Source organism: Lepisosteus platostomus, chromosome 2 (assembly GCF_059453375.1).
Source record: "Lepisosteus platostomus isolate fLepPlt1 chromosome 2, fLepPlt1.hap1, whole genome shotgun sequence".
Lineage (NCBI taxonomy): Eukaryota > Metazoa > Chordata > Actinopteri > Semionotiformes > Lepisosteidae > Lepisosteus > Lepisosteus platostomus.
In genome coordinates, this window is record NC_142612.1 from 8,910,559 (window position 1) to 8,928,118 (window position 17,560).

Consider the following 17,560-nt stretch of genomic DNA (forward strand, 5'->3'; position numbering starts at 1 on the left):
TAATCACAGCACAAGCACATCATACTGTATGTACGGTAGCAAACTTGTGCAGGGAAAAAAACCTCATTGTCTGACCCTCTAAATCAGCAGCAATTTGTCAGGATCACTCCTGTTACTGCTTGTATCAACTACTCCAGCCCAGGATTGTGGGGATAATGGGTATTGGTTCACAAAAAAGATGAAAACCCAAAAAGCAGATTGACACAGCACTGTTCTATGGTTCACAAGACAATCAGATGAAACAAGAAAGATTAACCAGATGAATTAATTTCTGTTATTGTTTCCTGCTCCCTCACCCTGTCCAATAACATCCAGTTCGCACAGTACACATCCCCTTAAATAAGATGTCATAAAGGCACACTGTGAAACAGCAGCATGTGTCTCCTCAGAGCAATTTTCAAACATGTTTTACAGGCTTTTCTTTGGCACTTTTGTCTGATGTGGTCGAGGCAGTTCAATTTACTGCTTTTAAAGAGGCTATAAATGTAGGACTGTGATAATGTCTTGCAACTTACACTGCAGGGTTTTTCTCATCATGCTGACTCTCCAAGGAAAATTTAAATTTAGTTATAGAATCAGCACAAAGCCTTGAGATATATTTTACTCGGAAAAGGTAGTGAAGTCTTGGCCTGCATTATGAGAGCTTCATATTTTTTCATCTGTGTACATGATGACCCTACGTCTTATGTCTTATGTCTTTTGAGCTGTTGGACTTGATTTTTTGCAGATTTATTGTTTGAAAAACTAACTCCATTGCAAAATTTTGTAAAATACTGTCAAGCCAATGTGATGGCCACAAAACAGACAGGAGATTGACAGAGGTCAGCAGAGTACAGAGGCTTCTGAATGGCACTCTGTTGTCCTTTCACCTTTAACTCTGGACCATTCATATATCTTTTGCCGACACAGGCAGGCTGGGCAGGTGATTAGTGGGGGCTCAGTGGTATATGTAGAAATATCAAGTAGATAGCTGGGGAAACATGCGTAGGCTGCAAAGGAACACCTACAGGTTTATTCCATGTGGTAAGGAAAAGAAAAGAGACACAACATTGGTGCAGGTGCAGACATCTAAGGACACCTTAAGAAGGCTCCACAGCCGAAACGCTCTTTCCCTTTCAGCATGGAATAAACCTTTACCTGTTCCTATGTAGAAATTGCCCTTTTACCAAAATCATAACCTCACAATATGCATTCCTCTTCCTTTGCTGCTACATCCTTTACTGGAAAATATTTATCTGGCAAAAAATAAAAAAGGTAAAAGCAGCACAAAAGTCTGCCAGGGGCACATACCGTTGCCTTTGATTTCCCGGACATAGTTGCTGGGAAACCAGCCTGTTTTTCCATTGAAGGTGCCCTCCCACCAGCCTCCCTCCTCCACCCTGGTGACATGGATGAGATCTCCTTTAGTGAAGGAAAGCTCATCCTCATTGGTCTGCTGGAAGTTGAAGCGTGCTTTCACCACCACTTGGTGGTTGCTGTTGTCCGTCATGTCCTGAGGGCCGAAAGAAAGAGGACACTTGGGAGGAAAATCGACGGCGGGCGCGGAAGAGGACACAAGGGAACAGCAGCTCACAAGCTGCAGTCCCAAATGCTCAGACTGAAGCACCGGCCACCATCTCACCGTTTTATTTTCATCGCCGCTGGGACTTACCAAGCTCCGATACTGGTTCTGCAGAAGCTTGGAGGATCTGCTGAGGGAGGACTGGGAACCCAGGGAATCGAAGGACTTGATCCGGTGGGAGGAGGAGTGACGAGCACATACAGAGTCACTTCCCACACCGATGTCTACAGGACGACAAGAAAGCCGTTTACAGGACAGCCCTACACCGGCCCGCTCACAGCAACAAGAAAGATGTCATGCTCAGCTCCCTTAGAGGAACGCCTTGACAACAGCTCCTTTGCTGCGCCTTCTGATTACTATTTGACCAAGTTAATGACCGCCGGCAGTCGCCCAAATCAGTGTCAGTTCAGACAAGTCTTAAGAGTTGAAAGGTGAGGAAATAAAGACACTGGCAATGCCATCAGCACTGCAGTGTCCTGTGCTTTGCACCTACAGGCCTTCTCAATGAAAGCTATTCTGCATGAAACACGAATAAATTAATTATATTCTACTAATTATACAAATTACATCCACATTCATTCCCATGTGTTTTGCAACATAGATTCGTTGCATTTTATGCACGTGTGTCCAGAAAGGTAGTGTACATTAAATATAAAATGCATATTGAACTATATGTATTTATTAAATACATGCATGCATTTCAGGTTTAAATTCTCCACTGTATTTTGCCTCCCATTTCAAAAAGCCTTCATACCCTCCCTGCTACTGCGATTACAATTAGAAAGCAGTAATTCTATGCAGGAAAACCATGAGCAGGGACAAAGAGTAACTGATCACCAGCATTCAAAAACTGAGCCTACTTACCTGCTGTTACTTTATTTAGCGCAACCAGAGAATTCAAGACTTTGCTGAAGTTCTGACCCTGGTAAAGGTCATTGGCATCAAATGTCTGAAGAGAAGGAAAAGGGGGATAAGTTCATTTTATGTGTAGAAATTATGAACTCTGAACTAGAAGAAGACTGCAGAATATAGTTCTAAGACACAGCTACAGTATAATCTGGAAGCAGACTTTCCCTTCAACGCACTGTTGAAGGAAGCCAAATGTTAACAAAGCAAAGGAAACAAGCAAATTTATTCTAAGTCAAGATAAGGCATCTTTCATTCATTATAAAAATATAATTAACCTGGGTTGCATTTTTCTGATGTACATATTAAGTCTCCCCAACAGAAAACGTAGAGCACCAATACTCTAACTTTCTTTGTCTGATATTTCCAAATCCATCTTGTTTGAAGCCTCTGTCAGAAGTCCTATTTTACCTCCCAGCACATCCTTAGCAGCCACAATGAAGGCCCTCTTCAGGTTCAAAAGGGCAGTGTGACCACCTCCAACAACAGACCATCATACATACACAGTAAGCCGGAGTTTAATGGGACCTTTTTGTTATTCAAACAACACATTCTAACTGCTTTATCTTAGCAAAAAAAACACCTTTTCATCTTGGAAGGGATGACACATTGTAAAAAGAAAAGCTAATAAAAATAAGACTAACTTTCATAGTGTTCCGTAGAGGTAGCAGCTTCGCCATAGTCAGTCCAGGCTGGAACTCACAAAAATAACAGGATGTGCCGAGTTTTAAGGCTTCCTACTTTTGTGTCCTGTTTCTACGGGTCTTATGTCATTGGCTGCTCATCCAGAAAGTTCAGCCCCAACAAAGTTAAGAGACAGGGCTGCGCGTTTCTTCCATGCGCACAGCTTACTCATTCGAATGAGCAGCGCATGCAAATGTAGTGCCTGCTCGAGGCCTATGCAAACCAGTAGAAAGGACGCAGCCCCAAAACATTCAAAAGAACGTGCTGAGACCATCTGTTTTTCACAAAATAAACGGATCTATTCTCCCCACTCATCTCGTGTCTAAGCCGATGTTCAAATGCAGTGAAGTGCATTTCATTAGCCCTTCCAAGTCCCTAAGCATTATTCAATTTAATTGACCAGGGTGTGCAGGACGTTGACTCCTTTAGGCTGTTTTTAATGCAAAAGCCAGGGATGCTGCTGATGAGAGGGTTTCTCTTGGTAATTAGCAAGGCCATAAAACAGCTATGCTACACCACCTAATCAGCTACGTGCATAGCTTTTAAGAATTGTGTGGGCCTGACACAGATCCAGTGCTCTCTAAGTAATAATGAGAGCCTTTAAGGGAAAATTATATCCAAGCGTCAAACGTTTTTGTCATCAGAAATATCTGAAAACAGAAATATTAAAAGAAGGAATTAAATGCACTGCTGAAGAAAAAAGTAATCTCATAAATCCTGAAAAAATGATATTGTTAATAATAATAATAATAATAATAATAATAATAATAATAATAATAATAATATTGTTGATACCCTATTAAGAATCTTGTCAGGAAAAAAGGGAGCATGTTTTCTTTGTTAGACATCGAGGACAACTCAGAATGCAAGACTATAATGAAATCATGAGTTGTCTCCTACATCCCCAGCAAAATACTTCCCATTTGAGAAGTTAGAATGAGAATCCATGTTTTAAAAATGGCTAGGTTACTGTGTTTACCTTAATTTGTAACCCCAAAAATCTGTCTGCCTTTTGTCATAAACACCATATATAATATAAGCCTACCATGCAAACTTGGTCACTTTGCCTCTTTTAATTTATTTTATTTTTAACAGGCTGCCTTGAATTCTTCAACTGCTTTTTGAAAAGATAATAATAATTATTATTATAATAATTGCTTACACTTATATAGTGCTTTTATGGACACTCCACTCAAAGCGCTTTACAGGTAATGGGACTCCCCTCCACCACCACTAATGTGCAGCCCCACCTGGATGATGTGACAGCAGCCATAGTGCGCCAGAACGCTCACCACACATCAGCTATCAGTGGGGAGGAGAGCAGAGTAATGAAGCCAATTCATAGATAGGAATAGAAATAGAAAAGATAGGACTTCTTCCCCATGCAGTCCTCACAATAAACCCCTCAGTAGCTATAAACACTCCTCAAATCCAGATTTTACCTCATGTTGAAATGGTTCAGTAGTGAACACAGTACAATTTCACTTTATGTTAAACATGGCTGTCTCTTTGTGTGCCACTGTGATGAAATGCATCATATTTCATTGTTTTATCATTAGTTTTCTCAGTCTGTGACAACGCACAGGTTTGGGCATTATAATTCAGTCTTTAAATATTGGAATGGTTTGTTTTTGAGGTAAAAAATCTATCCTCAAAACAGAAGACACGGCAGAAAATGTCAGCCTTGTGCAGTAGCTGTTTTTAAGACTTACTGTGTCGGAATGCTTTTTTTCTAGATTCATGTTTACAAGGTCACATAAGAAGCAATCAATTTATTTCTCAATCAACTTTAGTTGGATTTTGAACCCAGTGGATTTTCAAAACAAAGCAAGAAAAGAAACTAGAGCTTTTTAGCACAAAGCAGATTCACAACCTGTTTGTCTATGACCAGTCTGTTGATCTCTGTTGATCTCGACAGGAGATGGCAGAAAGGAGGAGAGTCTGGTGAACCAGAGAGAGAGCATCTTCTGGAAATACTAGTTAGAATGTTCTCATTCTAAACCTCCAGGTAGGCTAACCAGTAGAATAATGCAGCCCGAACTGTACTCCAAGTCACTTATTTTGTCCTGGAATTTGTCGGTTCTCTGGAGACAGTAATTAACGTCTTCATTTTTCCCCGATATGGTTCTGCTTTCATCCCAATTGACCCAGGCAGCGAAGCCCTGTCTGAGAGAATGAAGGACTGTGCTCTTCTCATGAATTGCCTCATTGATCGGCCCCAGAGCCTCAGCCAACATCAAGCTGAGGACAGAGATGCTCGGGGAAGAGGAAGCTTGCTCAGTCTCAGGCAGCAGTTCCCCCCGAATGGACGTCTGTGTTAACACGTTTCCCAAACTGTGAACCTTGGGAAGAGGCTGTCTCCTTCCTAATCATCACTTAGACCCTCGGGATTCACACACAGAGGATTCCACAGCATATACAGAAAAATTATGGATATATGGGGAGGGCAAAAAAGGAGCTTATTGGAATGTGACCATCTAGCTGTGCATGATCACCCCAAAAACCCTATTCAGTAATGCAAGTATAATTCTTCATTATTCTGGAAGCACGAGTCCCACTTTTCACTTTCCAAGGAACCCCAGCTGACACACTGGGAACAGTGATGTTCCACTTAGCTGTTGCACACAAAGTGCATATTGCAGTTGGCAAAACCAACAACTCACCTACTGCACACCTAGGACTAGAAGTAAGGATGATCATGAAAAAAGCAAACATTGACATCTGTAAAAGAAATTACAGATGTCATCTCCGTATCCCAGTCTGTCTGCAGAAGACACACAGTAAAGCAGTGAGGGAACCCAAAGAATCACTTTGTGTGTTCGGCTTCTTCCCACGTCCCCTTAAGTACAGTGCGTGCACGGTCAGACTCTGCGTACACACAAACACACCAGTATTCCTCTGCAAACACAGGGAAAGCAGTGTTTTCTACTTTCTCTGAATATCTACAGAACATCCCACTTGGCAACAACCTGGAACCTCTCTGTCCAAATTAAAGAAGATACTGTAAGATGATCAAAGAGTGATATCATTGATCAATCCTCTAAACCAAACAACAACAGCAGCTGCCAAATTAAAGAGCATTGTCAATGCCTGGAAAGCGTTTTCTGTGAACGTTTGAATACAGCACTTTGAGAGCTCAGTACAGCACCTCAGTAGGTGTCATCTAGCACGGATCCCAGGGGTGGACAATCCCAGTGTGGAGAGGCTGCAGTGTCTGCAGGTCTTCCTTGGTAACTCAGCTCTTTACAACTTAAAAAGCTCATTACTGGCAACTCGTCCCCTGTCTTCAGGTGCGAGTGCCATAGAAAAACTGCAGACACAACAGGATCTGAACTGTCTATCCCTGATCTACTCCGTACCTATTGATGTCAATGAGTTTTATTTAACAGCTGTAAGATGTTTAGCCAGGAAATGTTGGGAAAAGCGCTAAAACTATAGCCTGAAATCTTAGCTGACCCCCTGCAGCTCTGCATATAGGAATGGCAGAAAGACATGGCGAAGCACCTCAGATCATCACACAGATAGCTTGGTGAGCTCAATGGGTTGAAGACTAAATATGGTTATTGCCTCAGAAGGACATGGAGCCGGTAATGTGTACTTAAAGTGAATGTGTCCTAATACATAAGGTCACTTGAAGTCCCCAAGCTGAACACTAAGTGTGTTTTTGGTCTAATATGATCAAATGCTTACAAGGAATAAGATTCATAATAATTCTCATGATCGCAAATTCAAATTGCATGAAGCAAAAATAACTCTTTTGGCTTTGCATTCACAATATGTTTGGAGGACACTGTGTGGACTTTGACTGCATGTCTGTGTGTTATTAATGTCACCACAACTGAAGGCCCCTTAAATGGAAATAAAGTTCCTTGTTTTGACTTTGGAAACATTTTTTTTCCTTTAGGGTGTGTTCATTATGAATCCTTTTTTCTTTCTGCCGAGTGTTTATGGGTCGAGAACTGACATATTTTCACAGCCAAACCTTATATTAAGGTTTACATCATTAACCTCTAATGTCATCTACACCTAATTTTTAATTTCACAACTGCATCGCTTGGTAAACTTCCAACTAATTAAGTTTAATTAAGAGATACTGAAATATAGTCCAAGCAAATCGTATTGTATGTGCTACTATGCAGTTCTGTATAAGGAAAAGGACCAGCATTTTATGCAAATAATTGTATTAATTAATTTAATAATACATGCCAAGATATATGAAATAATTCATGTGTGAAGTGCAGCTTCCATATCTAACAAGATTGAATTTCTCGAAATGGACAGCTGTAATTACATGATAATTTAAGATGCCTGAACAAGAGTCTCTCCTCCACACTGTCCAGTAGTTCATGGCAGACTATTATTTTATTTAAATTACAACATAAATTCATGAATGTATATATGAAAAAGGTGAAACACACCTTTGCACATACAGTATGTCGAAATTAACAGACAAATGTTACCAGGTCTGCCTTACTTATACAGCGCCTGTTAATATTGTCTGCAATCTGTATTTGTACTTTGGTACAGCTTCAATGCAGGGGAGTAATGAGAGTTTACGTCAGGCAAACGGGCAACTGGAGTGCTAAAATCTGGTCAGATTCTACCTCCAGTTTATATGGAACTTAAACTGTTCTGATTGTGCGAAATTGACCTCGCTTTTTACTTGAGCTGTACCTCTTCTCTAGCAGAAGCAGTGTGTATGCTATTACAGTGCTACATCATCGAGTCCCAACTCCTAGAGATTTGGTAAAAACACATATAGTTTGCTGTATGCAGTAACACAATCAAATACATAGAACCTCTACCAGATTTTAACAGTATATATATGGATGCACAAATCAAGGTCCTTTCAAGAGGCATAATAACATGAAAATGTGATTACAAAATTTAAAGGAGGTTATTGGCCCAGCTTGGCTGTTTTGGTAGTTAGTGGTTTATTGATCCAAGGTATCACTCGAATGTTTCTTAAAGGAAGGTAGGGAAAAGGCTTCGACCACTTGGTTTATTCCAGACTCCCACAACTATTTGTGTGAAAAAGTGCCTCCTGTTCTCAGCTTTAAATGCACTTAGTTTCCCTTAGTTTCCACCTGTATCCTCTGGTTTATGTTTCCCTGTTTATACTGAAGAAGTCCACTGGGTTGCCTTTATCAGTGACTTTGTGGACACGTGTAATATAATCTTATAAATAACGGCATTATAATCTTGTATCTGGGCCTTATCTTAATGTTTGTAGTTGTGGCTATGGTAGTTTTAAATAAAAAACACTGCAGTCAGCAGGGCAAGTTACTACAAAGAAAATATGCACCAAAGACAATAGCTTTTGCAAGCAGTACAACTTGCGAGGCCAATTAACAGCAAAACCCATTTTATTAAGCCATACTGCTTACAATGTTCTATTCCTGATACTCAAACCGCAAAAAACAATTTCACGGTAATAGGTTTTAAGGGCTTGTTCTTAACCGTTGCCTAAAGTTAAGGAAAAATTTTCCCAAGCTTTCCTGAAGTGTTTTTTTTACCTAGCCTTGCAAGTAACAGTGATGGCAGAGTGCCAAACAGGACTTGCATGGGTGACCTGGAATGAACTGGAAGTGAACGATATTTGTAAGGAACTGCAAATTTGCTCTTACCTAGCTGGAAAAAAAAAAGCCTTGCTTTCTGTCATGAGCTGGCAGCTTCATTCTACACAGTTTGTTATTCTTGTTTGTTCTCAATTGGAATCGTTAATATTTTGGTCTGTTTTGTGCCATCCCAATTTTTAGTCTTCAGCTGTTGAAGAGACTGGCTCACCACTACAGACTGAGCACCTTCACAAGATAGTAATGATCATCAATATTTCCTTACACTTAGAGAGCGCTTGTCTGCACTCCACTCACAGCGCTTTACAGATAATGGGGACTCCCCTCCACCACCACCAGTGTGCAGCCCCACCTGGATGATGCGACGGCAGCCATAGTGCGCCAGAACGCTCACCACACACCACCTATCAGTGGGGAGGAGAGCAGAGTGATGAAGCCAGCTCACAGATGGGGATTATTAGGAGGCCATGATTGGTAAAGGCCAGGACCTCAGTTTTACGCCCCAGCCAAATTACGGTACCTTTTTACAGTATAGTGTCCCCCATCACTATACTAGGGCATCAGGACCCACAAGACGGCAGGGTGAGCGCCCCATACTGGTCAAGATGAGTGAACGTGCACGCCCACCGTTGAGATCCCTTTCACCTCAAAGGCTGTGGGCTACACAGCGCCACAAAAGAGCAAGAGCACCCATAGTACTGCCAGGTCCCAGGTAACTAGGCCATCACTGGGACACTGCTTCAGGGCAGGTCCAGGGCCCCAGCTGACTCCAGCACAGTAAACCCTGCCAGCGACTGCCACTCACATGCCTCTGTCTGGGCAATCAGGCACTCTGTCAGTGAATGTTCTTACAAACAAAAGAATTACCAGGATACCAGTGACAGAACAGCATGAGTGCTGCCCCCTGTAGACATCTAGTTCCACTACAGTAAGTCATTCTGACTCAGGCTGGATGTGATTTATGAAACTATCGCAATACACGTTTACCAGAGAAACTGCATGTTTTCAAACTACTGACAGCGCATCAGGCAAAGATCCCTCACTCACGGCCAACTCCTTACAGGGCAGAGAACTGCACATGCGGGCGCAAAACTGTAAACCAATTCATATTGTAAAACCGCCTACCAGGAAATATTTAACTGGAATAATTCAAGTTGTAAATTAGTGACTTTTAAAAATGCAGCTGTCTGAGAACAAATACCTGCACTTCTGTGATGTCAGTGACAATTAAGTCATTTAATGAGATACTGTTTATATGGTACACTACATTTTAAAAAAAGTTTCTTTTTTCTACTGGTTTCTACTGTACCGGTAGGGTACTGGCGATTTCAAGATCCTAGACACTGCCAGGAGTAGCAAAGTTTCTGTCAAGCTAACCCTGGACACAGTCCCACCAGTAGAGGAGATATGAAGGAAAATGTCGGCTTGGCTCTGTGCTGAGAGTTTTCCAAAGCTCAGGTACAGCACATCATACCAACCAATAAAAACAAACCAAAATGGTCTTTCAGAAAGACTCATATTCAGATTTTTAAAATATTAAAGGCTTTAGAGTCATCAAATCCTAACACACTTGTGTCTTGTGTGTTTGATGCCTGTGCTGGTCAGAAGCTATACTGTCTTCAAAGCAGCCAGGATAAGTGCAAACAAACCTATTGAGATATTAATGTGAATCGTTTCCTCACAAACATATGCTCCACAGGACTACAATATATGGGCAATTATGGGAAAACCTGAGATGAGATATTCCAAAATGCCCTATAATGCTCACTCAGCTTGTCACAGAACAGTAACCTCTTATGCCAGGATTAAGAATTTTAATCTGTCTATCTGTCCTCCTGATGTCCCATTCACTCTGCTATGTCCATTTTGGAATGACTCTTGGAACAAGAAAAAAGCCAGCTCTCTATTTTTTTCAAAAAAGACATGAAGATGGACATTCCTGGTGCTCATTACCTTGGTTATGAATTAAAACCCACTTCTCGGGAGAAAGATAAGTTATCAGAGCTCTCGCTTCTAGCGTCTTTGCTCTACCTTAAATTCCGGTCCGTTTCTGAAATGTCCTCAGTGTTAGGAACTGCTAGTTGAATTAATGAGGTCTAAAGAATTACCATCTCAGCTCCCGCTTGACGAAAGTACAAAAGAGAGCTTGTCTGCTTTCTCCACAGCTGGCTTTGTGAGACAGACTGCAAAGGGCACAATTGTCAGGACACAGCCGCCTAAACCTTTTCCCGACCATATGTCAGATCCCTTAACGGACATCGTAGACACCCCTTAATCGGTGAAACAAACCGATTTTTCACATACCAAAAAACAGAGAATTGCTTGTTAAAACTAAGAAAAATGGCGTGGACGACCGTGGGACTGCAGCGGAACTAATCTGATTGCTTAAAAGTTGTGAAAAAAAAAAGAGAACAGCCCTTCATCTCATCCATAATTAGAAAGATGCTCATTGCTGCCGAAGGTTGTGGCAACCCAAGGCCTGTTATTGAAGCAAGGCAGGAGCAAGGCAGGTCGACGTGCTGAATGGGACCCCAGTCTGCCACATGGCACACACCAAGAGACAATTCACAGACAGCAGAGAAAACCCCTGGGAACCGGAGAAGAACATGCAAACTCCATGCAGAAGGCATCGCTATCAAGAATCGAACCCAGGATCTCAAAGCTGCATGGCAACAGCTTTAACAGCCTGGCCACTGTTTCAAAAACCCCACACAATCACGTGCGGGGCTTCAGGTATGATGTAGCCTCACCTGCGTTTCATGTCAATACATTCATGTCCTGCATACAAAAAATTCACAACTACATAGGCTTTCAGAAAACAGCAATCTAGGAGCCATTATGTGAGTACCGGTTAACTCTTTTTTAAGGTGGAAGATTGTTCCGAAAAGTGCTACATTGAAAAGCCACACAATGTAATCAAATGACAGAGCATTAAACAGAGCATAAAACTATAATTACTGTAAACATTTTAAATTATCTAGAAACACACGCTTTAAGGCAACAACCTTAATCTTCTTTACTGGATGGACTGACACAGCAAATAGAAAGGGCACTTTGTTTTCCCAGCGACGAGGAACATTCTGAAAATTAAGTACATGATTTTCAGTGTAATCTCTTCAACCATCTCTCCCATGTATATAAAAAGATTTGATATCCACTCGTCTTTTTGCAATAATCAATCAAAAAGGTGTAATATGGAGGTACATATCTGAATTTAATTATTTTTACTGTGCTGTAAACATCTGAAATGCTAAGCGTGCACTTGCTAATATTTTGGCATGACATTTACCCTTATTTTTGACTTAAATGGCACTTAATGCTTACACACAAACAAAGCAGATGAGGAAAACACAATATTCCAGCAGAGCTACCTACAGTACCTATTACTAAACTGCCTTCGGTATTCTACTGTCTCCAAAGGAAATTACCTTTTTGTAAGGAAAAGCAGTACTATTCTGTGAAGTATGCAGCCTTCAATCCTCTCATCAGCTTTGGAAGGCAAAATATTCAAGCTCAGACATGTTTTTTACCCTATTCTGAATTTGCATTCGTGCCAGGATTATATTTCATATGTTTTCAGAAGGTCAGAACGGGTTTGTCAGGAAGTTTCCAAATAGCAACTTAACTAAAAAAAGGGGTGATTTTTTAACAGATGATTAGGCCAAATAATTAGTTCAAAGAGACAAAGAGGTGCTGGAATAAAATAAAAAAACAATGGAAACTGTTTTCCTCCGGGCCTGGAAAACCCATCTACACAGTAGAGGGTAAGTCATGACAGCGGGTACTTAATTAATTAAGTACAAAATAATTAAAAATAATACCTGATACATCATACTCAGAGAAGCAGCTGAAATGCTACTAATGTCTGTACTAACAAACAGTTAAAAATAAGCAGAAATAAATACAGATGAAAAAGTAATAGGATTATTCCATGCTGAAAACACAATGTTTCGTCTGTGGAGCCTTCTTCGGGTGAGACAGAAGGCTCCACAGCCAAAACCCTGTTTTCTTTCGTCTCTTTTCAGCACGGAATAAACCTATTACTTGTTCCTTTGTAGCCTACGTATGCTGACGCAGCTGCCCACCTGAACTAATAAATACATATGTTTATCTTCTCAAAATGTTTTGCAGATCGGTCTTTAAAGGCGATTAGAACTGGTGAGATGCATCTTTTTTGCATTGGAATCTAATGCAGTACATTACCAGCAGTACATATAGTACAGTACAACACGTGCCATGTGCGACTGACATCCAGCATTATCAGCCACAGTCGGCTAACAGGAATGGGGTCAAAACCTTGGGAGACAGCTTGGAGCAGCCAATCACACCTAATCTGCGTGTCCCTGGGAGTTCGGAGGAAACCACAATGGCTGGAGAAAGCCCACACAGTCCCAGGGGGGACATGTGAACTCCACACAGACGGCTGGAATCAAGAGCCCAGGAGCTGGAGGCTGCAGTGCTCACTGGCGATCCAGGCCATTCAGGTAGAACGCAGACTGGAAAGCAGTTCACGTCAAGAACACTGGAGCTTCAGAGGCTCACAAGTGGGCTCTGACATATGCCAACTCCTTTTCTGAATTGCTTCGGTATTATAAACTCAGTGATAAAGCTAGGCTACAATGCATTCAAAGCACATATGGCACATCACTTTGAGAGCTAGACATCCTGACATGCAGAAGCCAGTGAATCTTGACAACTTAATAACAGGGCAAAGCTTTAACATCAAACATACAAATCGAAAACAAGCTAGACGGTCGCAGGGAACAAAAATACATTTTCAGCGTAAAGCATCCGATAGCTTCTCCTAACAACAATGCATCGAACAGAAATGTATCATCACATTTTTTGATAATGCTTTACAAACTACCTCAAGATCAACAGAGGTCTGCAGCAGATTCATCGATGGATCTTCGAAGGAGCAGTTGTCTCTATTCTTTCCAACAATTTACAATCAGTCTCAGTCTCAAGTCCTTCCATCCACGGGACAATACCCTCGTCCTGTACGTGTTTTGCTATTGTGTCGATGTCCCAGCGCAAGTGTGAACAATAAAACAGACCTTTACACATATGTCGTTGACACACACAAAAAAGCAGTATGCCAACTTAGGGCGTGTGAAAAACAAAAATTAAGAGGAACTCACCTCCACTCGAAAAGAACCACAGCCTTTGAGAAACTCCCTGATGTTGCTCAGACACTCGCTATCGTTCCTCGCTTCCTGGTAAATCTGTGCAGGGAGATGAGGGGTAGTTGTGAGGCTAATCCCGATGCGTGTCTCTATTCGCCAGGCGTAACTCTCGAGTTTGTATCTTTATCGCAACCCACTTAAATGTTCACTGTTTTCTTTATACTGCTATTCATTTCAGGTAGCATCTCTCCTTGGAAAATATCATTTTTCTTTTACCGGGAAGTGGACATAGGAGAAAGGAAATGACGTCTGCTGATATGATTCCACAACAACACACCAGCAGGGAAAGCAGAGGGGACTTCACCGCATGAAGCAGGCGAGGACAAAAAGGCTCTGGCTGTTGTGAATGGGGAATGCGCAACTTCAGCCGTCTCTCGCTGGCATGTAAAATCTATTTAGGCCATTCGTACGCCTCTATGATAGAGATCACCCTTTTTTCAAAAAAAAAAAAAATAAAATGCGAAACAAGTCAATATATTTTCCTTGCGCGCACTATTTTTAACTTGAATTTCCCAGTCCTGGCCTTCGCAATAGAATTACAAGAAAACGTTTTTCGTTCTTACGCAATATTTGTATACATGTAGATCAAGTTTCGAGCTTGCCTTTGTCTGAAATCCATCCATCTACTTTGTTGTTGGTGGTTTTTCTAAATTCCATTAAATGCTTCCTTAATCTGAAACATTATACATATAAAAGTAATAGAATTGTGAGAAATGAACAGAGTTTTGGGGAAAACAAAATACTTGCAGTGTCCCCCCAAAACACAAGGACAGCATAGTCAAGGCTATTGCTTTTGCTTTACAGTCAAGCAATTTGTATTTAAGAACAGGAAATTAATACGAGAGATGCATACAATGTAATGCACTATACATTTTATTTTTAGATCATGCCATACGCACACGTGGTCATATTAGTCCGAAAAACATACTTTTTGTTGAACCCGGTGATTTCAAAGGACCAAAGGTATTGGGACACTTTCACTTTAAGTACATTTCAGAGTGTAAAAGTCTACTCCCTTGAGGCAATGACCACATTAGGCCTGCAACCCACTGAGATCACCCAGGTATCTGCGTGATCATCTGAGGTGCTTCGTTAAGCCTTTGCTTCAGTAACTCAGGCTTCTTGATTTTTCCTGAGGTGCTGGGACTTTTTTTGTTCTGAACTTTTTTGTCATCATGCAAAATGCTGGTCAGCTGGAAACATGGCTTGATATTGGTTTGGTCAGTCTAGGACTTTTCTTTTTCTCCCGAAGATAAAAGTTGTCGCATGAGCTGTATGTTTTAGGTTGTGGTCATGCTGCATGGTAAAGTGCTGCCCAACAACTACGTAAGGATCTTCTTCTACATCCATCGCAGGGGAGCCGGGGGCCTATCCCAGCAAGCAGTGGGCACAGGGCATGACCTTCCTCTACATATTCAGCGGAAATATTTCAGAATTCATTCTGCCGCTGCCACCAGTGCCTTCAAAGACCAGTGAGCCAGATGTGAAGCCAGAATGTTTCACCATGTTTCCAAATTTGCTCAGAAGTACAAAACTCAGGCGGAAGATTTGGGGAACATAACTTCCAGAAAAAATCAGACCGAACCAAAACTTCACCTAAGTTTAAGTGTGGCGAAAAAATAGAAACTGCAGATGCTCCGGAAGTCATCATCTCATCTGTGAAGCCACATCAATCCCACAATCACAAATACAAATAGCCTGATTCTAAACCAAAAATAATAGTTATCACCTTGCTGTCACAATTGGGGGGCACTGTAGATTCTGCTGTTACAGATGGATGCTGGACTGCATTGAGTTTCTCTGCTTTATATTGTTGTCGTCTTTGTGGATCTCCTACTTCTAACACACAAGGATTCTTCAATAATAAAAGTTAATATCTGGATACATGGATGATGATGTACTTTTGTGATATTAAAATTGATTTGATTCATATGTTTAAGGGATTTTAATTCTTCAAAAAAGACAGGTATTATTTACCGTAGGCTAGTTTTAACCTGAGGTATGCCCTCAAAATGACCAAAGCAAGAAGCCTTTACTAATGGCATTAATTATTGTAAAGTTTCATTCCGCATTTGTGTGCTGTACACTGGGATCTTACGTCCTCTTGTTTTTAGCAGCAAATGCAAATTTAAATCTCACCTTTTTTCATATGATGTAGGCTTTAGCCTTTTTTTTTTCAAACGATTTTGTTTAATTGTTCATTAGGTTTGTTTAATGCAATGTTCATGCAATAAAATTAGTAATTTCACCTGTCGTGATTGAAGATAAAATCACCAAACTGCATTCCAGAGATTATTCAGGGACATTTCTCGTTAAGACCCAGTACATGATATTGAGGAAATTAAAGAAAGACCAATACTGAAAGAACACGACGGGAGTTCCATTTAGCTCCAAGAAGGAACCTAATAACCTGTTGGAAAGGATAGTCTACATCAAAGCAATTTGTTTGTAGACTGTAATACAGGCTACTGTAAAAACGGAACAGTAAGCTCAATTGTTCAGCACTATAAACAAGTCTGACACATGCGGTCTGACCTTCTGGTAGACAGCCGTACCCTCAAAAATGGAACTGTTCCTTTAAAATTTCCGAGGGTCGTCACATACTGTGTGCGCTTTTCCAGTCAATGGCGGCCTGCTCATGTGGGATCGTATCCCCTCCACACGTAAAAAAAAAAATCAATAGTCGATTTTGATTTGGCGCAATTCTGTCCTCTGTCAGCGCATCACCTCCAAGTAAATAAAGCAACATAAAAAGGGGATTCCGTTCTCTTAAAATCGTGTTTAAAACACATTCCGTATGTTCTTGTCTAGTGCAATTTCATAAATAAAAAAAATGTTGAAAGGGTATATTTCCCAGTGTTAGAACCAGCATCGGTTCTTAAGAGGGTTTTCTCACATTCAATGATTTATGGATATGATAGATATAGTTTGTACCTATGATACGTAATAGCACCTATTGTTAGCGTCTAATACGGTAATCCCTCTCGCGTTGGGTTATTGACATCTGTGCTATATCAGTTAGCCTGCAGTAGGAGCACAATAACTACCAGACACATGACCTAAAAAGAAACATTGACCGAGACGGAGCATTAAAGGGGGATATTTTGTATTCTCCGGACGCCATCGATAGGGTTTACGCGACAAAAACACAGCGCACTGTAGCTGGGAGCGGGTAAGAATGGTAAATGTCCTTACTTTATCGATAGAACCAGGGCGCAATCGGTCCAGCAGTCTGCACAGGACCACACCATCTTTCAGAGACGATTGCAAAAATCCTTCTGGATCCGAGATGGTCTTTTTCGGCGATTCCAGGACCCCCAGAGTAATAAGCCATGTAACGGTTTGCTCTGCTGAATTCATGGCAGCATTCACGATGCAAATCCAATTGGGAGGAGGTGGGGGTGGGGGGGGGGGGGGGGGGGTGGGGAGACGGGGGGCAAATTAGTTATGTGGGTAGATGTATCAATATATATTCCAATTAAAACATTTCCTCTCTACATTGGTGTGAGGTCCGGGGCAGAGACTACGCCTGATCCCTCCTTCTCCATGTAGATGCAGATGATGACGATTTGCTTTTGAAAATCTAGCAGGTCGTTTTTTGCTTTCCTCTGGGGTTGTTTTGGCCAGCTGTCAAATGCCTTTCTCTA

General features: G+C 41.2%; 1 protein-coding gene across 3 annotated transcripts in view; it reads right to left on the reverse strand.

Moving 5' to 3' along the window:
* arhgef7b (Rho guanine nucleotide exchange factor 7b) overlaps positions 1-17,560 on the reverse strand; it is a 51,533-nt gene extending 33,973 nt beyond the window's left edge. The window contains exons 1-5 of one of the 3 annotated variants that reach the window (XM_088596929.1): positions 17,109-17,560; positions 13,869-13,952; positions 2,426-2,510; positions 1,652-1,785; positions 1,291-1,492 (exon numbers count right to left, since the gene is read on the reverse strand). In XM_088596929.1, the coding sequence (XP_088453055.1) occupies positions 1,291-1,492; positions 1,652-1,785; positions 2,426-2,510; positions 13,869-13,952; positions 17,109-17,273 (670 nt within the window). In that variant the 5' untranslated portion in view covers positions 17,274-17,560. Of the gene's footprint in view, positions 1-1,290; positions 1,493-1,651; positions 1,786-2,425; positions 2,511-3,111; positions 3,233-13,868; positions 13,953-17,108 lie in introns of those variants that run through there. The other 2 variants (XM_088596937.1, XM_088596949.1) reach the window with 2 other exon arrangements.